General features: G+C 40.7%; 2 protein-coding genes across 8 annotated transcripts in view; one reads left to right on the top strand and one right to left on the bottom strand.

Annotated features, from left to right (window-relative positions):
- Positions 1-12,689, top strand: part of afap1 (actin filament associated protein 1) — a 64,622-nt gene extending 51,933 nt beyond the window's left edge. Inside the window, exons 9-18 of one of the 2 annotated variants that reach the window (XM_072458795.1) lie at positions 1,033-1,185; positions 2,150-2,361; positions 2,939-3,084; positions 3,705-3,819; positions 4,337-4,579; positions 6,087-6,213; positions 8,731-8,895; positions 9,655-9,845; positions 11,162-11,329; positions 11,408-12,689. In XM_072458795.1, coding sequence (XP_072314896.1) covers positions 1,033-1,185; positions 2,150-2,361; positions 2,939-3,084; positions 3,705-3,819; positions 4,337-4,579; positions 6,087-6,213; positions 8,731-8,895; positions 9,655-9,845; positions 11,162-11,329; positions 11,408-11,434 — 1,547 coding nt within the window. In that variant the 3' untranslated portion in view covers positions 11,435-12,689. The remainder of the gene's footprint in view (positions 1-1,032; positions 1,186-2,149; positions 2,362-2,938; positions 3,085-3,704; positions 3,820-4,336; positions 4,580-6,086; positions 6,214-8,730; positions 8,896-9,654; positions 9,846-11,161; positions 11,330-11,407) is intronic. The other variant, XM_072458796.1, reaches the window with a different exon arrangement.
- A 5,522-nt stretch (positions 12,690-18,211) lies between these two features.
- Positions 18,212-23,026, bottom strand: part of sorcs2 (sortilin-related VPS10 domain containing receptor 2) — a 350,531-nt gene continuing 345,716 nt past the window's right edge. Inside the window, exons 24-27 of one of the 6 annotated variants that reach the window (XM_072458621.1) lie at positions 22,063-22,162; positions 21,570-21,672; positions 20,188-20,482; positions 18,212-18,433 (exon numbers count right to left, since the gene is read on the bottom strand). In XM_072458621.1, the coding sequence (XP_072314722.1) occupies positions 20,224-20,482; positions 21,570-21,672; positions 22,063-22,162 (462 nt within the window). In that variant the 3' untranslated portion in view covers positions 18,212-18,433; positions 20,188-20,223. The remainder of the gene's footprint in view (positions 18,434-20,187; positions 20,483-21,569; positions 21,673-22,062; positions 22,163-23,026) is intronic. The other 5 variants (XM_072458622.1, XM_072458620.1, XM_072458623.1 and 2 more) reach the window with 5 other exon arrangements.

The raw sequence follows: 23,026 nt of genomic DNA, 5'->3' as shown, positions 1-23,026 counted from the left end.
TTGGCCCCTCAGAGCCCCGTGTGGGTGCCTCAAAACCCCAAAGTACTGCTTGTACCACACTCCACGCTCCAGCACCACGAGCTCCATTTGCCTGGAGCCAGTTCTGTGTTTTAGAGGAGACGGACAGAAGACTCTCATAACTCTGGGCTTAGCTTGTCCCCTCAGAATGTCCCCAGTGTCATTCCTCTGTCCCCAGCCTCACCAGCAAGAGCAACGTCACTGTTTTTAAGCACAATCACAATCACAAAAGGTTCATTTTCATTGTCAGTGAACACAATTCAACAGCAACACACAACGCTGAATAATAATATCAAAATATAGTAAATAAGGCGTGTATGAAGTTAAGAATTTAAAGTATTTACACAAAATGTACAGTTGTTCAGAAATATTGCAAAAGAGTGAACAGTGCAATTAATAGTTACATAATTTTAAATAATTGTTGCTGGAAACATTCTGCAAAATCTACTTTAATGAGCTTTTATTTTAACCTTGCTACAACAGTGTTTCCTCATCATTATTTTTACTGATAGTTGGATTTTGATTGTGAAGTGAATTAGTTGCTAAGCCAGAATAATTCTTAAAAAACATTCTTTCATTATGAATTAAGTCTTTGTTCATGCTCATTAAGGATGTGTTACTGTGTAGTTATTATAAAGTGGTATCTATTCATTGAACTTGCAACAAAAACACATTTTTTAAAGCATTGTCAGAAATTAATTGGATTTTAGTTCAATGCATTTGCTGACAGAGAGTTCGTTCTGTGGATTGGTCCAGTCATTACAGAGATATGAACCATAAACCAGGGGAAAAGAACAGTTTCAAGGCGAGTCCTTCCACAGTATTCTCACATAACCCATTATTAAGCCCTGTAACTTGTCCCTCTCATGTTTACAGTCGTTTTCCTCCTTCCTGCCGCGCTCCTTCCTCCTTCATCACTTGATTAGCTTTATCTAACATGCAACATCTGGTCATTCCTATGAGAGCAAACAAATTGAAAGAGTTACTGTCTAAATGTCCCACGTCTGTCTCCAGGAAAGGGAAAGAAGAGTTCCAAGTCGGAGCAGAAGAGTGGGACCGTGGGGAAGGGCGCGGGGAAGAAGATCACCAAGATCATGGGACTGGGGAAGAAGAAGCCCTCCACAGACGAGCAGACGTCCTCAGCAGAAGAGGACGTGCCCACGTGTGGTAAGGAGCTCTCCACTCCACAGATCTGACCTGGAGGGCTGTCAGAAGTATTGGCTTGATATTATAATCAATACTAAACGTAGAATAAACACAAGATACGAACTTGAACCAGTGTCAATACTGATGAAAACCACATAGTTAAGACAGTTTGAACCTTTCCTGAACAGTTCTAGAATGATCTTGCTCCATGTATCAGAACTACTATAAGACCACATGGGAATTATGAAAAAACTTTGTGGTAAAAATGACGGATGAATGATTCAAAATTGTGTTTTTTAAATGATCACTGTGATATTGAATATTGAGCCTTTTCCTTAGTTTCGAAATCCCATTTGAAATGTTTGAATTGTCACTCATTTTGGAACAGTCCAGGCAAAACATTTTTTTTTTCATAGAGAAAACTTATATTTAAATCTTGTTAATCTTGAAAATAAATTCTATCCCTTCAACAAATTTATCTAAAGTGTTCTTAAGTTGTGTAAAATACAAAAAAGATGAAAATAGTGGATTTTTGATACTTTATGGTCCCATGTGGTCTTGTACTAGTTCTGATAAAACTCCAGTTCATTTTACAACTGTTAAGAAAAGATCACATTCTGTCCTGTGTAACGTCTCTATACTTTTGTTAAATAACTTAAAACATATTTTTAGCTCACTAAAAACTAAAGCTTTTAGAACATTTAGAACTAGTTCTGTTTTTCACATTTTTAACACAGTAAAATCAGGTACAGCCCCTTTTAGATATGGACACATTTACATATGAGACTGACATGTTTTATTTATTGTTTTATTCTTTGGGCTACTCTATCTCTATTTGATTTTGTCTTTCACTCTTTGGTTTCTTCTGTTTGTTTTTATAATAAAATAATAGATCATTAATTCAAGTATATATTGATCATCTTAAAGTGGACGTAGACCTGGGGTGTGTGAACACGTGATCTAAAGTCTCCTTGTGCTGCTCCAGGTTACTTGAACGTCCTGTCCAATAACCGGTGGCGTGAGCGCTGGTGCCGGCTGCGGGACAACCAGCTCCTGCTCCACAAGGACCGGGACGACCTGAAGAGCCACATCGCCTCGCTGCCCCTGCGCGGCTGTGAGGTGTCACCCGGGCTGGACCAAAAGCACCCATTCGCCTTCCGCCTGCTCAGGAACGCCCAGGAGGTGGCCGTCCTGGAGGTGTGTGCCCATGCTATTACCTATAGACACAGTACATCACTCCCTTTAGAGTATTGGGATATCAACGTTTTCATATTGGTCCAATTTACAGGGGCAATTAAAATGCAAGAGAAAGACAGTTGGAAAAAAAATATCCACAATGTCCAATTTATCAAGGCACATGCAACAAATCTATGTAGCAAGAAACCAGAGACATTTTGTAATAAACGAAGGTTCTATTCCATCCCATCTGAATGCAGAGCTGAAAGCACTGAACGTTCCCCTCGCACATTCAGCTCCGCCTCCTGGCAGTCATCCAGGATTCATAGAACTGTAGTTACATATGTAACTCCTTTCCCTATTTATCATTATTATCACATTTATCATTAAAAAAAAAACTCCAATTTATTCTTGTTTTTTCAAATGTTGATTTTGACAAGGTTTTACTAGTAAGTTTGCATTTTCCGTCTTGTTGTGATGTACCTGCTCTTACAGGGTCAACAAAGTATCAAACATGACCCTTGTTGTTATACAGTCATACATAACATCAGTACATCATCATCATACATCATGGCTGTGGTGTTTGGCTGTTTGGCAGGCGTCTTCCTCTGAGGAGATGGGCCGCTGGTTGGGGGTGCTCCTGGCTGAGACTGGCTCCACCACTGACCCTGCCACACTGCACTACGACTACATCGACGTGGAGACCACGGCTAATGTCATTCAGCTGGCCAAGCAGTCCTTCTGGTACGCAGCACTTCCTTTCTAACCTGGTCAGCACCATGAATTCTCCAGATTTTATGGAGTTCACTTTTCTTGAGAATCCATCCATGTCATGCTCCCGCTCACACTTTGAGTGTGATTGGGCCTGAGCCACCAGTGGTGCTGGACTGGACCAATCACAAACAAAACACAACATGGCAACTCAGACGGATGTACTTCGGACTGTTTTAGCACAAATACTGACCGTTTTAGCACAAATACTGACCGTTTTGTTTTGTAAATCGTGGACATAGATGTTCTTTCAACATTATTGTGCAAGTGCATTGAACAAAAGGTGTTATCTTCAGACTGATACTGTGTAGAACTCAGGCCAGAGAGTTACACATACCAGTCTGACATGAGCCAGGTCACTACTACTACACATATGGAGTATTGGATTGTCCAGTGATGTCTGATAACGTAAGGGTCAAGTTGAAAATATTATGGGATTGTAAGAGTTTTCCAAGCCAAGAAATAAAACACCATATCTCATATATTTTGTAAAGTGAAATGAAATGCTAGTGAAATTATGTCAACGATAGACTATACGGTTTATTAAAAAAATCTTACTGTTCTTAAGTGCAGTCTCATTACTGTTCCCGCAGCTTCACCAGTAAACGTGCAGTGTCTCCCAACTCATACCTGGACAACCATGTGAACGGTTACTCCTGCCCCTCAGGCATGGCTCTGCACTACGACGACGTCCCCATCAACGGAATGGTAAGGCCCCCAGCTCAGCACCCAGCTCAGCACCCAGCTCAGCACCCAGCTCAGCACCCAGCTCAGCACCCAGCTCAGCACCCAGCTCAGCACCCAGCTCAGCACCCAGCTCAGCACCCATAGGAACCTGGGCTCACTTCATATCACTCTAAAGGCTTAGTGCTTTTAGTGCTTTTAGTGCTTTTAGTGCTTTTAGTGCTTTTAGTGCTTTTAGTGCTTATACTTTAATATGTAGCTTGGGATTTAGCTGTTAACTCTCAACATGCAGATTATAAATATGTTATTGGTGTCAAGAAAGATATGAGATTAACATGACAAGTGTAGAATTTGTGTGTTATTTGTTTAAAAATCAGCAAATATCCCATTGAGTTCAATCTGAAATTCTACAAAGCCGTGAACACAACCTTTTCCCTTTTGAGTTTTGGATGTATTAAACTAAACCTACTAACTTCCTTTACCTGTCTTCTTAACTCCTCCCTCTTTTGTATGCCTTGTTCCTCTGTGGGTCCGTGCTCAGGACCCCGACGCGTACTCCACTCCACCCTCCAGGGGGCGCTGTCAGCCCATAGAGGAGGCGCACTATGAGAACGCCGAGCCCTTTGAGGACAAACCTTCGCCTAAACCTGTGGCCTCTCGCTATCCTCCTGCTAAAACTACTACTACTTCTACTACTACTGCTTCTACTCACTACAAACAGCCTGTGTCCAAAGTTTCCTCTAAGTTTCTCTCTGCTGACACTAAAAACAAAGTGACTGCTAAGGTACTAACCATCACTTCTGTCTCACTCACATGTGTTCTGTTCTGTGTCCCACGAGCTGCTTTATCCATCTTGCATTTACATCACGTCATTCCCATGGAGATAGATCGTTTTATGCCATTCTGTGGAATATTATAGACAAAGGAACATTTCCATAAACAGGAGGAGTCGGGTCAATATTACTGTGATCGCCTCTCCACAGATTTGACCTGTTATTTGGCCTCGGGGCGTCCCATGCTTGTCATCATGGACACAGTAATGCCACACTGTGGAACATTAGAGGCAGTAACATCACCTTCCTCCAGAAAAAAAGTTTCAGTGACACTGGTTTATGATTTAAACCAGTTGTTGCATTCCTAAGTTAGTTTTGGATCCATCACAATTAGGGAGAGGTTTCGCAGGTCTTTCCTTCCTGCTGCTGTCAGACTGTATAACAAACACTGCTAGCCCTGAACATGTGCAATACTGATTTAACCATGTGCAATACCGTCATATTCATGTGCAATACTGATTTAACCATGTGCAATACCGTCATATTCATGTGCAATACTGACTTAACCATGTGCAATACCGTCATATTCATGTGCAATACTGATTTAACCATGTGCAATACCGTCATATTCATGTGCAATACTGACTTAACCATGTGCAATACCGTCATATTCATGTGCAATACTGACTTAATCATGTGCAATACCGTCATATTCATGTGCAATACTGACTTAACCATGTGCAATACCGTCATATTCATGTGCAATTACTGTTGTACTCACAAGCAATTAAGGCCGTATTCATGTGCATTATAACTGATGTAAATAAGAGTGTTTACTTTACCATTATTAGTAGTATTATTTAGTCTTATGCTTTTTACTTTACTTAATTTTAACTTTATCTTTTCTTTTTTTTTTTTTTTTTTCCTCCATTCCCTATTAAGATATGAGAGGAGTTTTGTTAATAAGAGTTTTTGTTTTGTTTATAAGAGTTCTTCTATTAAGTTTTTTCAAACTTCCCATAAGTTATCTGTTCTTTATCCTGTATCTACTGCGTTGTAACACCGAAATTTCCCCATGTGTGGACGTAAAGGATTATTTTATCTTATCTTAATTAACATAAAAAATAAATAAACTATGAAGTACATCACAATGACATTGGCTTTGGAATATCAAATGGGGGGATAGAATAGTCCCACTGCTACTTGTACCTCTCCCACTTCAGATACTTCAGATACTACACACACAGTTATACTCTAGGCCTTGTTGGAAACAGCAGGAAAGGCTGTGTGTAATTTATATTTTTACAGCCTCAAATTAAGACCCACAAAAGTGACCGCAAAGTGTTGTAGTGGACCCCCTTCTTTGTGCCCCTGCTGGCTCTTTAATGTGCCTCTATGTGTGTGGTAAGAAGGAAAGGCGCTAACATGGACCCCACAACCTCAAACTGCCACCACACCTAGAAAGTATGTTGGAAATATAATCCAAACGTTGTCTTAATTTGTTACAATAATCCGCAGCAAACCAGGAGAGGCCCAGCAGCAAACGGTGTGAGCTCTAAGCAGAAGACAGACCCCAAGAACCAGAGCAAGAAGAACGGAGTCAGTGCGAGCAACGGAGCGGCCTCCCTGAGAAGAAACAGTTCCGGTGAGTGCAGTTCAAAAGCACAAACACGGTGCTGGGCTGATAAAAAGTCTAACGCTATTTTGGTGAAATGGTTATTATTGTTATATACATGCAGCTCTTTGCTCAAACACACACTCTTCCTATTGGCCAGCCTGTGCCAAGCTCTCATTGAGTAAAAACTGGATTTAACCAATCACAGTGAAATGTGAAGAATATAACTTTATTTACATCTTTAAGGCAGCGTAAAAAACAGTGATCAAATTGAAATTGTGATCTGGCTCCAGGATTTTTTAAATTTATTTTTTTGGCACATGGCTCACCCCTTCACAGTGCTGCTATTGAATACTTCTTTATGTATTCATCTTTTAAAATGTGATGATAACAATGATCTGCTGCTGAATTAGCACATCTAAAAATCCCCAGAAAACAGGAATATGATCAAAGTTTTCTGGGGGAGGACGCCCAGACCCCCCTCCCTTTTTTATGTGTCTTTTTGAGCTTAGATTGTATGTTGTATGTTGTTAGTTTGACTGGTTTTAGAGTGATTCACGCACGTTTGAGTAATCCTTAATCTGCATTCAAGACGCCATCGCTTCTAAAAACGTCCCTTTTTCACCCGATACACGCCCACTCCTCTGCGCGCCATTCTCTGATTGTTTTTCTTCTCTTCATTGAGACAAATGAAAAGAAAAATCCACTGCTCTGTTATCGCGACCCGTAATTCTCCACTGTCCGGCCAAGCTCACGTTTTTTTGTCTTTGACTCGATTTCACGACTCTGAGAAAGCTGGACGCGCAGAACCTGGTACTGTATATGTGCTGCAGCGTAGCCCACTCGAACACCGTTATTTCCTTTATTAAGCCGTTATAGAGACATTTCGCGATTTAAAATGCACAAAATATGAAATAATGACTTACGGATGTCATAATTGAGCAGACAAAAGCACAATTTTTAAGTCTTGGGTTCTATTTTCTGCATTTTACATCACAAATACTGTCCGTGTGACTGTGTAGAGGGGACAGCGCTGGGTGTGTGCGTCGCAGCAGGATAGGTCTGCAGACTGGACGGCCCCAGCCCCACCACGCTGATTGCTTTATAACAAAACTCCCTCTCCGCAGCCATTTGGAGCCGGCCGGAGCTCCAAATTACACTGGCTTTGAAACAACACTACAAATCCTGTGACGCACGCGGACCCAGACGGAGGAGCGCGTCCTTGCCAGCGTAGGGGGCCACAGCGCTGGGCCAGGGATACTTAGCGGTCGTGCTAATCTGCGCGGTTAGCAGTAATGTTTTCGAGCGTAATGTGTGAACCGCGGCGAACGTTGAAATGGAAATAGCGAAAATGTGTCGCGTCAGGGGTCACGTTTCAAATGGGAATATTGGATTTGAACAAGTCAGCTGTGGTTTGATTAAGAGATTTGTAATACTCGGATTCAGCAGGGATGCGATTGGTGGATTTTTCCAGGGAATATATATACATATATATATATACGCTGGGGGAGAAGGGAAAAGGCACGTAATGAAAGATGGAGAGTGGGTTTGTGAGATCAGTTATTTATTATCGTTATTATATTGTAGTAAATGTCCCGCTTTCCCAGTGAAAACCGATACAGATATTTAGACATCCAGAGGTCCACAAAACCCATTTCTATTTGAAGAAAAGATCACAAGTTGACTTTTCACTTTAGTAAAACATTTTTGCATGATTGTACAGGCACATTTTTATCTTAATTGTTCTACCATTTAAAGCTTTACTTGGGCACATGAGCACACAGACTGGCCAATATTTGTCTTTTTCTATATCTGCCAATACCGATATCAGTGAAATCGGTCTATACTGATACCGATACCGATATATCACCCAGGCCAAGTGAGCAGTGTTAAAGAAGCGACTGGTCTACAAAAAAATTATGTTTCTCTGCAACTCAACTATGCAAATAATCAGCGGGTTCGATGTTAAAGGAGACATATTGTGCTTTTTTTCAAGTATTGAATATTGAACTATAACATAAGTAGATCATTCATTTACACTTTGTTCATTGTAAACAGCAATATTGATCCAAAACGGCTTAGTTATAAACACAGGTCCATTGACTTCCTGTTCAAAACTGCAGAACTGGTAAGCTCCGCCTCTTCATAGTGACGTTTCACTGTAACAAGCAGAAGATTGTCATTTACATGTTTTTATTTGTGAAAAGTGGCTACGTGACATTGTAGAACTTTACATGTGTCACCCAGAGGCCTCATAAAAAAAAAAAAAAAAAGTACTGGGATGTGGGTGGGGATAGGGGGTAGGTGAAAACAGGACAGTTGCAGGACAATACAGGATTAACTCATAAACACATCACAATACAACTGAGAAAACTATTGATGAGGAAACACTGTTGTAACAATGATAAAAACTCAGTTGACTCAAGTTGATTTTGCAGATTATGTCTCTTTATTTTTTGCTGTAGTTTTCTAACAATACAATTAAGAAAAGAAAAGCAGAGTCACATGTCAAGTTGGTGTTGTAATCCTGGTTTATTGCTCGTCCAGGCTCGGAGCAGGTCAAGTACGGGAAGAACCGCGTGGAAGCCGACGCCAAACGCCTCCAGACCAAAGACGACGAGCTGATGAAGAGGAAGCAGGACATCCGCAACCACCTGACCCAGCTGAAGAAAGAGAGGCGGGACCTGCGCACTGCCCTGGAGGCCGCCACTGGTACTGCAACAGTGCTCTTTTTAGGAGGACAGTGTCTTGTGAGCAGCATCAGAGCAGATTTAGTCTCTTAAGAAGCATTAAAAAAAAAAGTCGGGAATAGAACGTGAAGTTAAAACTGCAATAATATGACGCGTTGTAAGAAATTGTAAATATTCAGAGTAATCATTATACCTTTTGATTTGACTTAAATGTAACATAAATCAATTTTCAGTCTGTTTTGATTGTATTTTATAGGCTGTAGAGCTCTGTGTTGTGAATTATAAAAATCAAATAATAGAATAATGTCTCCTGGAGTTGGCAGTGGGGAGGGTCTTCACAGGACGCCCCCCCGATGAACTAAACCATCTTTAGTTACAGCCCTAAAATAATCATCAACTTTAACACATAATAAAAACATGGCAGCATCATTCAAATGTAATGGCATTGGATTTATATTAGTAATGCATTTAATTTATATTTAAATGGTTCAAGTCTGCATGTTTTTTACCTTTAAAAATGTTTGTTTTTTTATCTCAACGTAATAAATCTATATATATAAAAGTATTTCACTACTAAAGTAATTGTTGAAGTACTAGAAACCTTTAACATGACTTTAATACTTAATACTTCCACTTGTTGGCAGCAGAGGGCACACAACACATTTGAACCATTTTCTGAGGAACAAGGCTGAATATATAAACTTAATGTCACAAGCCATAAAATACTCTACATTGCATAGTATAAATCCACAATAATACATAATCCTTTGTGTTTCCTCAGCTAAGCGCTCGCAGTCGTCCCTGACGGAGCGTCTGAAGAAGGTGGAGGAGGAGTGTCGTCTGAAGGAGGAGGAGCGCGTGAACCTGGAGCTGGAGCTCACCGAGGTCAAGGAGAGTCTGAAGAAAGCCCTGAGCGGAGGGGTCACTCTGGGGCTGACCATCGAGCCCAAGAGCCCCTCCTCAGCTGTGCAGGTCAGCGCCAGCACCACTCCACACACTGGCTGTGGTCATGTCTGCAAATGTACACGCTATAAACATCACAACAGTCTCTAACTGTATAAAGAACAGGAAGAATCACACTTTTTAGTTCATTTCCCCATAAACTTTCCAAAACGGTCAAAATATGAAAAGTGTTGTACCTGATTTTTACTTCAACAGAACTAGTTCATTCTAAACAGTTTGGATTATTCACTGCCACCAAAGTAAAGCTAACAAACATTAGCATGCTAACAGTGCACTTCCTGCTTCGTGGAGAATAAAGCGCTCTGTAATCAGATGCAGACAGTACACAGCGGTCTCATTTTTACCATCAGAGCTGCTTATACAATATTTCTGAGCTGGGGCAAAAAAATAAATTCCATGTAAAAAATTGCCAGAAATATAATATACATTTAATCCTGTGTCTTTTGCTCAATTAGAATGTGTTTCTGAGTCAGTTTTGAACAGATATCTATTATTAAAATACAATTATGACGACAGCTGCTGAGTCAGGATGAGTTAGTTCATCTTTAGTATCAGTCTTTTTAAATGAACAAAGGTCCTTCAACAGTCACTGGATTCTACTGCCACCTAGAGGACACAGATGGCATGGTCATTATAACACTTTCTTTGTAAGTGAAAGCAGAACCAGGTGAAAGAGCTCCCTTGTGACAGCACACGGTAGGAAAATAGACCAAAACTTTTTCGTTTTGTATTTTCTCACATTTTTTCCCCGTTCTTTCTTTCTCATAATAAGGCAGTATAATCACAGGCCAGGGTTTCTCAGGAGAGTTGCCTTCGTGTTGATGTCGGCAAATATTACAAGGCTGTTTTTTTGCAGCAGGGGGCGATAACAGACACGACAAACTCCCTGAAAATAACCATCACAGGGACTTACAAAGACGTTCAATAAGGTCAAAATGTTACTTAGTTATGCTTTAAAATACAATTATGATCATAGTCGACTGGTCATGAGTTTATTTATCATTTATTCATCTTTGCAGCTCAGTCTTTTGCCAATTGCATCATTCCCAGCAGCAAAGGTCCATCAGGTCACACACATCGGCCACACACTGAACTCGACTGCCACCTTGAGGACACAGATGGTCATTACACATTATCTTTTTGTAAATGAAGCTAAAATAACAGTAGGAATAATAATAATGAGATGAGTCACTTCTGGTTCTCCGGATCACACCCGCACTGCAGGCCCACGTCACAAACACACCGCTCTCTGTGCCGCGGCCCACACTTTGAGACGCTCACAAAGCCACTTAAAACGCCTTAACGCGCTCCCGCTCTCGCCGCAGTCTCCCGCCGCCGTGCGTCGCGCTCACGGCTCCTCCGCCTTCTCCAGCTGCGACACCAGTGACGCCGAGTCGTGCCACCTGCCGGTCAACAGCGCCTCCCTGCTCCGGCGGCACCACACGGGCCAGAAGCCGCCCACGGCCCGCGGACACGTGCTCCGGAAGGCCAAGGTCACTCAATAACTCTTAAACTCTCACATTTTTAACTCATTCATACAGAAGGCTTGATCAGACTTCTCTTCTTTGCAGGAATGGGAGGAAAAGAGCGGCACATAAATGGATTGTCGCACATGCTCCTCTTATCGTTTTAATATATTGTGTATATATTTATTTAAAAAAGTGTGACGTCGAGGACACAAGAAGCATGCAAACTTTGTCACTGAAACAGAAGTGGCTTTTGTAGTATATTGTACTTATAATAACGTCACTTTTTTTCATATTGAGCATGTTTTAATACTGCCTTAAGAGCGATTTTGACTCTTTTTCGACTACATTTTTACACCTCTTTCTAACATCCTTTCTTAACGCCTTTTGTACAGTGAGTACACATTTCTTCGTGAGTATTTATTTGTAAATTGTATTCCTTTTTGTTATTTATGTTGCTATATTTAAATATATTTGTGTGGCATTCGTGGCACTCCAAAGAACCCACTTTGAAGAGTCGTGCGAGTGTCAACACAACACACCAACACAAAGGGTTAATGAGCGTTACTCACCTCCATGTTCACTAATTGCAGGTGAATATTTAGACTCATCACACGTACACACAGGTAGTAACAACAGTTATTATTGTACTGCAAGTGTCAGGTCAAGTCATCTTTCCTTAGAAAATAGAACATTTTACTAATAACATGTTTTATAATTGGTCCACTTTCTATCTGCGTTATTGACCCTTTAAAGCTTGTAAACAAATACATTGAAGTGGAAAGTAATAAAGAAAAGTGCGATTAACCTCAGAATATCACTGAACATGATTAAGTCAAATAAAAAACGCTCAGATGCTTTAAAGATATTGAAGTCTTTTACATACTGTGTACAATAAAGAGTATTTAACTAGTTAGTGTTAGTTCCAGTGCAGACTTGTCAGATATAATAGTGACTAACCAGAGCCATGTCAGAGAAACTGAAGAAACTGCTTGAACGAGTGGCAATAACACAATTAAACCCTGTTACAGATTGTTTAAATGGTAATAAACATGGATTAGAACGCTTGGCCGCGCCTACACCACAGTAAACGTTTCCAAAATACATTTCTATTCACACTTGTCGTCGTTCACTGCCTTAAGACAGACACAATACGGTGCTTCCTCCGTTGTATGGTGATATTTCCTGTAAATACTTTGTGCATGATGATGACTGGATGTACTGTGGACTGTTGCTGTTTGATGTGAAGCTGCTGTACTTAGCTCGGCTTTGCACGCGTCAGTGTTTTGTTTTTGCACCTTATGCTTTTTTCTACTTGTGTATCCGACCGGCTCCGCTTTGGAGTCCAACGCTTTTGTACAGAGCTCAATAAACGTCTGCAAAAAAACTGATGATTTTGTAGTTTCATTTTTAGCGTTATGTGTATTTTTTGTATATGTAAAAGGAATATTTGAAAGGTGATATTTACTTTAACTGGTCCCCAAAACAAGGCTGCGTCGATATTTATTTATGATACTTTTGGGTTTGTTCCATAAATGTGACAAAGAAGAAGAAATTGCTATTTTTTACTTATTGATTTGATTGATGCTACATGTTTAGCTTTAGCTTCCAAACCAGGTCTAAAGCAGGTTTAGGGCTGAAAAGCGATTGGAAGATATATATTGTTTTAATTTTTTGTATGTAAATTGACATAATGTTCTAAATAAATATGTAATTGAAGCACATTAGAACACATTATATCCTCATTTGGTCTTTTATGGCTTTGTTTTGTGTATTTGCAAAATACCCCAAAAATGTATTTGGCAGTTAAACTCCTATTACAGTTTTTCTCGCTCGCTTTTGCCTGCTCAGGTAAACTAGAACCCACTTGGTCTTCATGGCTTCTTTGCACCGCAGAAGTCATCTCTTGCGAATGTGTTCATACGTTTTCATTGGGTTCACACATTTCTCACACCCTTTTGCAAAACAGTTACACAGATGTCATTCAAAAAGCCCAAACTATTGGTTTTCCCGCTAAACAAAAGGAAAACATCTTTTCACAGGTGGTATAGATTCCTAAGTCTGAATCACTGATTCACCTGTGTGAAACTCCTTTGCACAGTTCTTCAATTAGCATCAGTCACTCTCCCAGGAAATGGTGCTGAAGAATGTCAAGGCTGGATAGGCCATATAAGGAGATTTTTCCCTCGATGCCAGAGAAAATATGGAATGCGATGTGGATGAACCTGTGGCCCTTTTGTCGTGAACGAATAGACAATGACTAATTTGAACACAGTTGTTACTGTATATTCCCATATTTTTCTCTGTATTTCAGTTTTCAGCCAAAGTTTTGAGAATAATGGCATGGAATTGTCTCTGATTTTGAGTATTTCTGAGTAATGTATAACTATGTAAAGAAAGGAAATGCCACTGGCCTGTCACAGGACATGTGGCTGCACTGGCTCATATTGATGGCCATATTTATAATATAACTCTTAAACTCTTTACTCTCCCGCCCCCAGTCCAGTGTGAAATGATTGATTAAAGATGCTTTTGAATTGGCAACAAGTTGTAGTGTTTGAAGGCAAGATTTGCTTTTGCTGCATGTTTGAAGTGTTTTGAGAGAGTAACAGCCTTTTGAAAGCAAAATGTGTCATTTTGTTCAGACACGGGTGTTAACCGAGTTGACACAGGCATCAAAACGATCGAGAAAAACTGTAATTGATTTTTGTTGCTTCATGTTGGCAATTTGTACAAAATGTAGAAGAGACTTTCACATTTTGCTAATTTTAGGTGTTGCTTTTTTTCATCGGCCTTTAACTCCTGCTCAAACATTGACAAGACCTAATTAAGAAGCGAGAAACCAAATTGAGGTCAAAACTGGAAGGGTTTAAAGAAAAAGGACACAGTTACAAGTTATGGGAGTGGTTTATTCCAGGATGCAGTGCGAGTGCTTTCCTGATGAGGACAAACTGGTTTAAAAATCAACAAATCCAACACATTTTCAAACTAAATCATGAATTCAAAGTATTTTCCAGATTGGTTTCCCCCCTAATTCAAGAGGAACTTAGTACAAAGAGACGTCGATAAAGAACACTGGACAGGAGTATGTACAAAACGGGTCAAAAGAAAAGGGCACAAAGCAAAAGTACGTGACATGGGTGGGACTTCTTCCTGTTACATCATTAGTGCAAAAATACAAACATGTTCTCAGTCAACAAACAGCGACCAGTGCTTACAGCTACACTTTCTTTTCAAGAGTGTATCAAAAATATCTTCTACATATGACCACGGTGGAACTGTGTGTCTTGGACCACAGCCATGTTTCCAACTGTAAGTGGAGGAGAGTTAAGTATTGCATAAGAACTATGTCAGAAACGTCTGGAAATGGCATTTTTTAAGCATGTTTTTCAACTACTGATTCCTAGATTGGATATATTAGAGTAACGCGATGTGTTCCAGGCAGTTGGTATTCATTCACTATTAGATCATCCAAAGAATTGATATTTTAGAGCTTCATATTGTCAAAGAGTGACTGAGCTTTGATCATATGTCCACCAGGGGGAGCTACAAATCATTATACTTCAAATTGAAACTTTTTTTTTTCAGTTTAAATGTACAGATAGAGAGAGGCTAACAATATATATATATAAAGCATTAAATTGTGATCTTGATTAGGAATTGTCCTGATTTAAGGGCATAAGAGGCTGTTTTGGACTATTTTTGTTTGCTCAAAGTTCATTCTTTGAGTTCATTTCTTGAACTCAAAGAATGTGTCCATAACAAAAAATACTTAATACAAATGTTGTGTTGAAAGTACAGATACCTGCTCTCAAATGTGTTGAAGTAAAAGTAAAAGTACTCTCTGTATAACTCACTGTCTTTTAACATTATTGTACTGAGGGTTGAGAGTTAAAGTTAAAGGTGCACAAAGTAACTTTTCCTTTGCTTTGGAATGTTCCACAGTAAAGTGTTAAACCGCTCCCATCTCCATGCACACACAAACATGCAAAGAATCAATCAAAATATAATCAAACCCCCACTACAAAACTTACAATGTGCACCTTTACATCACAATTGGTTATACTCTAGTATTTATTAGCTCCTCCCCTATTTGCTGTGGGTACATGTGAGGTACATGTGAGGTACATGTGAGGTACATGTACACGTTAGAGGTTGTTTCAAGAGTATTTTAACAACAATTCATGGATTCCCCAGGAACAAAGTCACTAGAACATTTGCCACTTGCTAACGACATAGGATGCATTTAGTTTGCACTGTGTTTAAGTCCGAACCATAATCAATTCATGAGCTGTGCCGATAATCGCTATGGAAACATGGCTAAAGATGAACGTTCATTGTAAAAATACGTAAGTGAAATGGTGCGTTTGAGGACCTCTGTGTATTTTGGTAGTCGTGTAAAACACACTCACACACGGCAAAAGGATTATGTACAAAGTGGAGATTGTTCATATATTTACACATTTACAACAAACGCGTGATTCCACTGTGGGCGTGGCCTAATATAGGCTGATTCAGGTCAAAGACTACGCTTCCCTCCATGACGGCAAACTGCTTCATCTCCAGGGCAATGGCGGGGGAGGGGGGGGGGGCACAGGTGAGGTGGCAGAGGCATAAAACAACAACAACAACAACAATGGAACCAGCAAAACCCATTTAGACACCAAACTGGGACGGCGACAGTTTAGTTTGACATCCTGGACACGTCTGCGCTGCATAAGGTAAACTACTTTGGTATACGTGCGCTCGCGGTGACGTCATACATCCGGGACTTCTCCGTAGCGGCCATTTTGAAAGGGGCACGCGATATACTAGCAACCACCACCACCGCATGCTTTTCTACGGCATAATGACCTACGAATACTTTTGATTCTTTAGACGATAACGGCAAACTAAGGTACACGACAAAGCTCTCATTCCTTTGCCTGACCAGCCGTTCCCAACACGTTCTGACAGACGACTTTACAAAACCTGAGGGTCTGGGATCCAACCCAGTCGCGCTAATTTCCAAAGGGAGTGATTGACAGGCGGATTAACCAATCAGACACACGCATTGTCCGTTCGTGTCTAAACAAACATGGTGGATTACGAGGAAAGGATAAAAATAACTCTGACTTCTGCTGAGTCAACAAGCGACGCACTAAACTCTGTAAATCTGAGGTAAATTAAGTTATATATTTTGTTCTGAATGTTCCGAAAATATTTGAGAGACGTCTTCCGCATTTGAGAGACACGTGACACAAATTAGCGGCGGTGGTTGGACCGGTAAATGCTGGAAAGTTTTTTTTTGACGCCCCCTAATGGTCCAATTCCAGACTTTTGAACAGAATGTGGGCGGGGCTGGCGGGTCAGGCAAATCATTCCTTGGTCTGACAACAGAGCGATGTCCTGACAGATTAAGCAGGTTTTTGACATTTTGGCCTCATATTTCCTGGATTTCGTATGTAGTAGACGTGCTGTTGTGCCCCTTTCAAAATGGCGGACTCGGTTGCCACTGCACAAGTTCCCGGATGTGCGAACGCATGTTTTATTGATGGTCTCGATTATTGATACCTTTTAATGTGATGTCATCAACTTTAGCTGGGGGTGTGAAGCTAGCTGGAGTTTAAAGGTGAGCTGATTCAATTTGTTGATTTTGATTTATGCTGTCAAATTAGGCAAATTAGCATTACAATCACAAGCTAGCATTAGCCAACCGTTTTTCAGTTAGTCACACTCACCTTTTTAGTTTTTCTTCCATAGAAATACATCAGTTGGTCCCAGCGTGATGTCACTAGTTTGCGGTTCAACACTGCCCTCTGGTGTCAGCTGTGTGCACTACACTACAACTATTCTATCCTTCCAAAATGTAGAAAAACATTATTGCCTTTTTAAGTCTATTTTTTCTGTAAAGGCGTGTTGTGGTGCTGCTCACTGACAGTGCTGTAGGTGGAAGATAAAGTACATCTGATGTTGGTGATTGAGGGTCTGTGCGGTGTCGGATGAAGCAGAGGTAAAGCTTAAAGAACTGGATCATGACAGTAACAAAAACATTAGCCTTCAGCTGATCAGTGTTAGCCACTTTCATTTTGACTTGAACAAAATGGACGTTATAGTTTAACAAGAGTAAGCTAGTTATCCGTGATTCCGACAGTTGTCACTGCATTAAATGATCGGCTCTGTGCACATCTGCTAGCTAGCCGGCTAGCTCACTGTTAGCACAGCCGCTTCCTGTTCAATTCTCTTTTTATTTCAAACATCCTGTTCAATTCTGTCTCTATGGGGGTTTGAGGGTTTTTGCCGGGTCTTTTTAAATTTAATACATATTTGTGGGTGTTTGTGTCTCAATACTAATGCTAAAGCTAACAGCTAACGTTTTGAGGTATAAAAAATATTAAACTCACACCACAAATTAAAATAATCTCCCTAAACAATTGGGTAGTCTTTACTTTAACTTTGAATCTATTGTTTATTGTATAGCATAGAGACACAGTGAGCCTTTTTACCATGTTTTAATATTATTAAAACATTGTAAACAGTCTTTAAATGGCGTCCACGGGTGGAAAAGTCAAGAGACCCTAATACTTCATATTACATTTACTAGATAGTTGATGGTCTTATACATATTATTGCTATGTGCTAATCCAACATTTGAGAACTTGGAAAGGATGGAAGTGACAACCTATTTCTGGCTTCCACAGCAATGTGTAAGCTTTTGGTACTGTGAAAAGGTCTAAACTGTTTGACTTGATGGTTCGTTTTTTAAACTTACCTCTGCAAACACATCAACACTAACCATAACCATAACCATAACCACAACCATAACCTTTCCTAAATTATAACCCTGTTCCCAAATGCCTTCGCTTTCAATGACCATGACTTTCAATGGGCCGAGGCGTGGATGTGCCCCGGGGTGGGCCGAGGCGGGGTGGGCCGAGGCGTGGATGTGCCCCGGAGCAGTGAGGTCAGTGTCCGACACAGAGAGAAGGGGGTGGGCCGGAGAGGAGGAAGGCAGAGTGGAGTCCCTGTGCTCTTTAGCAGGGCTGCGCTAACGCTAGTCCCTCCAGCGTGGCCGCGGTGGGCATCAGCTGCTCAGGTAGCTCTGCAGCTCTCTGGAGGTGATGCTCAGGACCACACCAGAATGGTTTCCTGCTGGAGACCACAGAAGGATGAGTGAATGCTACAGCTATGAAAAGAGTGTCCACGGCCGTTAAGGAAGAGGCTTGATCCAATAACATTCTTTACTGGGGATGTGCCAATTGATTCCAAGTACCAATACCTCTGTTACCAGCTGCTCTAATTCATAGTATTGATACTGCTATAAAAGAATCAATATTTCTAGACGATTACATCAAGTGTCATCACAGAATATGAGATGACAAACTGTAAAACGACTTTTGTCATTACTGATTAAAACTCAACATTACCCATCAAAAAGATTGTTGATATTTCAATTGAAGGATACGCATATTTTCTACATTTTTTATGACTATACTGTAGCTGTCTTAATATGTTATAATGGGTGTTTAGGTTTGTAATTAACCTAAGAATACGAAACAATGACATATATTATTTGTATTTGAGTAGACAATACCAATAGATTGAAGCTGGTATCGTTCTGTTCTGTTCTTTACATCAAGTGAGGCTGATGTAAATGATGGAAAGACTTTATACCACCTAAACTTATGATCATCTAAAACATACCCCATGTATGGTATTGGACCAGCCCAAAGGGATCGTGTACAAGGACAGTGCTTCTACAATAAAGTGAGAGAAATAAAAGTAGGTGATTTGTAATGTACTCTGTATGTGAACATGCTTGTACTCATGCTTAGCAGGCATGTCCTACTCAGGCCTGATGTCATGCTTCATGGTGGAAAATCTAAAGAAAAAACGAGGAGTCATATCATATAGTTTCATTACTACTAAGTGTACTCAGGGTGCGTTCACACTTGTACTTGTTTAGTCCCAGTTTGATTGGTCTGTTCCATGTTTAATTCTTTTAATGTGTGGTTTGTGTAAGTGTGAACGCACCTTTGGTCTGTCTGCTGGTGGCTGACAGATACGTTTTGCATGAACAACAACAACTCTGCCCATGCTTTTTTTTTTTGTTGGCTTGGTTTTGAAGAAAACGTTTCAAAGGATGTTTTAAAAATCACCTTTTATGATTCGACTTCCATTCAAAATAAATTTTTCATTTGACAGTGGTGGGCTGAAGCTAGAAAATGGGGTGGCTGCCCACAAGTCCGAAGGTTCACTAGTCCGAATGTTCGTTAGTCTGAAACTGTGAGCCCGCGCAGCGGATTTAAAAATCTAGATTTAAAAATCTATAAAGGGTTAAATTGTTTAACCCAAAATGACTATGGCATCTAGGATTAGCTACTTGGATTCATGCTCAATGTTGTTATTTTTTTTGTATAAATATGTTTGATATTTTTTAAGATAACACATTTTTAAACAAACACTTGTGCAATCGTAATTTAGAGACGGCCCCTAACTGGCGCACCAAGAGGCTCTTCAGCGCGCAGCTCCTCGCACCGTGCAAGCGAACCTTCGGACTAGCGAACCTTCGGACTAGCGAACCTTCGGACTCGTGGGGGGTAACCGAAAATGGAACCTAGAAAGGAGCTCAGATTGAAAATGACTTTTGGATGGAAGTAGAAATGTCTTGACAGTTTCTCTACAATAAATCACTCCTGGACAAATTAGGGATTACGAAAACTCTGCTTGCTTTTCTTTAATCTTTTTTCTGACTAATAAAATAACCTCATCCATAACTCTTATTGCAAAGACTTGACTTGTTGACATTGGATATGGCTGGACATCATTCCGTCCGTACGTGCATGGGCAGACGTGCGACACAAACTGGATGGCGTACACTGAAAGACAGAGGAATCCTTCCGTACCTTGCGTGAGTGGGCTGCTGGTGCGAGGGGCGGGCTCTAGTAGCAGTGATTAGTGGTAGTCCTTATAAGGGAGCGGAAGGCGGGGCTTCCTCCTGCGTTACCTAGCGTGTGAGAGTCCAGGTCGTCGTCGATGAACTCCTCGCCCTGGATGATGTGCTGCGTGTCCTCGCTGTGGTTCACCGGGCTGGTCATCTCCTGCTCTTTCTCGTTGTGCATCTGCGCGTACACGTTTCGGTTGACGGGGAGCTTCCTGAAAAACAGCGGGGGATAGGTGTCCTCAGTCCGGAGCCAGGGACTGTGGGATTTGTAGTTTTTGTAAGACGGTGCTGTTGTTTGGTACAGTTTTTTTTTTCATTTGAGTGACATTTTTGTGTTTGGGACAGACACTGTGCTTTAGGTGAAGTGCAACTGTGAACAACATGCAGTGCATCAAATAGAAAGTATGATAACTATTAAAAAAAACTAACTAAAAGTGCAGGGAAAAATAAACTTGAATATACATTAGCATGCATATCATGATTAGTGCCTCTGCTACAATATAACAGTAGAACTAAGAACTAATAAAAGAACCATAGAACTAACTAGCATGCTGAGAGGCGATAGCATAGACAACGTATACCGCTAATAGGGACTCTTAATGTTCGGCATTTCATTTCGGGGCGGGACAAGCCCAAAGCCTTAACGTTAAAGTGGAACTAAACAGCTAAACTCCGCCCACAACCACATTTCAAAAAGAGCTGGTGACACTGTGATTGGTCTGACAGGTTCCACACTTCAAAACTCCACCCCTGCAGCAGGTGTTTGTAACCTGGAACACCTGCTGTAATCAGGGCGGCGAAGTGTGATGACACAGGCCGCTGGACATGGCAGTGGCCACTGGGGGCAGCAGACACATCCCAAGACCACGTGCTCAGGCGATAAAGAACCATGAATAAAGGGAATAGGACTACGGCGGGCTCCGGCAAAAATTCCAATCCAACAGAAAGACTCCGGAGCGCCGCGGCATCTCGCCCAGCACCACTGCACTGCACGGTGTGTGATCTGATCTCGAGCCCGACATAACCTCATCCTGATTGTCAAATTTGCTAAACAAATGGAAAAAAAAACCTCAGCCCCCGGATGAAATGCCAAACATTTAGGGAGTCCTGCACCTAATAGTGGCAAACATTCATTATCTCTTTGCTAGTTAACATGTAATGCCATGTAGACAGGGGTGGATAGTTACTTTGGCAAATGTACTCTAAAAAGCCATTTAGCCATGTAACTGAACTTTTACTTTGGTACTAAGTAGCAGTACTCTTTCCACCACAGCATGTGGTGGAAAGAGTACCACTAAGACTATTAGCATGCACACTGTTAAAGCCAAACATCTTAGTTCTTACCTTTTAAACTTGTAGAGGATGAAGGAGCCAGTGGCGATGACGCTGACTAGAAATAAGACTCCTACTGCCCAAACACCTGGACCTCCAGCAGCACCATGGTAGCCTAATTCAACAAAAGAAGAAAAACTATTTTACACACTTTAAAACTTGCATATTTAAGTGATCCTGCTAATAATGGGACCAAACACTGAAGACGTCCATGCAGAAGTTGAAGTGTTTAGTATTTTCACAGTTCACAGCAATCTCAACCAAATACATTTTCAAAAAGATTTCAGAATATTGAGGTTATTCGCACTCAAATCGCAAATCTCACAACTTAATAAACGCACCATTTTCTGCTGCAGCTGCTGAAGTTTCATTACCACTATTCCCTATACCTTCAAAATAAAGCCAGTAACATACACGTCGTTATCAGCATTTCAAAAGTAAAAGTGTGTGCACAGTGTGCCATGGGTGAACTGCATAAGGAGAACATTTTGTGTGAAACTTGTACCTGCGTTTGGGTCTGCGAGCATCACCAGGACCTGCTGACCTCCTCGGACAATAAAAGACACGTTGTTGTCGTTGAACGCTTTGATTATAGATGGTATCCGCTGAGAAGAAGACGATATTACAGTTTTTAAGATCAATTCTGTAGGTATTTCAGATGGGCGATATATAGAAAAATGTAAATTGCAATTATCGTTGTTGGATATTTTAATTGAAATTTTCAAGCATTTAAGGATTTTCTATTGTAAACTAAAATCTACAGTAATAATATAAGTGGTAAAATATGTTCATTTGAATTGTTTATTGTGTCTACAATAAGAACTAGGCTAAACAATCTAAAATTAAAGCCGCAAGCGGCATCCAACGGCCCTCGCGGGCCGCCGGCCTTCCGACTCTGCTCTCTGCATTTTACAGAGTTGGCGCTAACGCAATTGTCTAAGAACTAAGACAGCGACACATTGGACATGTACAATGCTGTGCTTAACCAGTGCAAATGAACACAAATGTCGGTCAAATGTGCAGCTCCAGCGCATAGAGACCGTGACACTTGGAATAAAAATATGGATAACTTTTGATGCCCCGCTTGTGTAGATGATTCTCCCCAAATATGAACTCGATCGGGCAATCGCCCTAGGAGGAGTTTGTTAAAGTGTGAAGTGTAAAAATGTGGTCATTTTAGAGATTTTGCGGTTTCCCCATAGGGATAACATGGGATGTTTCTGTCATCGCTATGGCTACGCTGTACAAAATATGACTTTGGCTCCCATACTTTTATTTTGGGGATGGCAAATGAGAATTGTGTGCAAAATGTCATGTCATTTGGAAAAACTCTTGTTTATAGGCCACTCTGAAGGCCAAATAGTCCAAATTCTGCGAAAAGTTTGGGGCTCAGCTGCACAGAGACCGTAAATGATATCCATAAAATTTGAATAAATTTAGATGCCCCACTTGTCTAGAGGAGATACACC

The sequence above is a fragment of the Eucyclogobius newberryi genome, unplaced genomic scaffold (assembly GCF_026437365.1).
Source record: "Eucyclogobius newberryi isolate DKJ021-1_F unplaced genomic scaffold, fEucNew1.0.hap1 SCAF_22, whole genome shotgun sequence".
In the NCBI taxonomy this organism is placed as follows: domain Eukaryota; kingdom Metazoa; phylum Chordata; class Actinopteri; order Gobiiformes; family Gobiidae; genus Eucyclogobius; species Eucyclogobius newberryi.
This window is presented reverse-complemented; position numbering and strand designations above follow the sequence as displayed.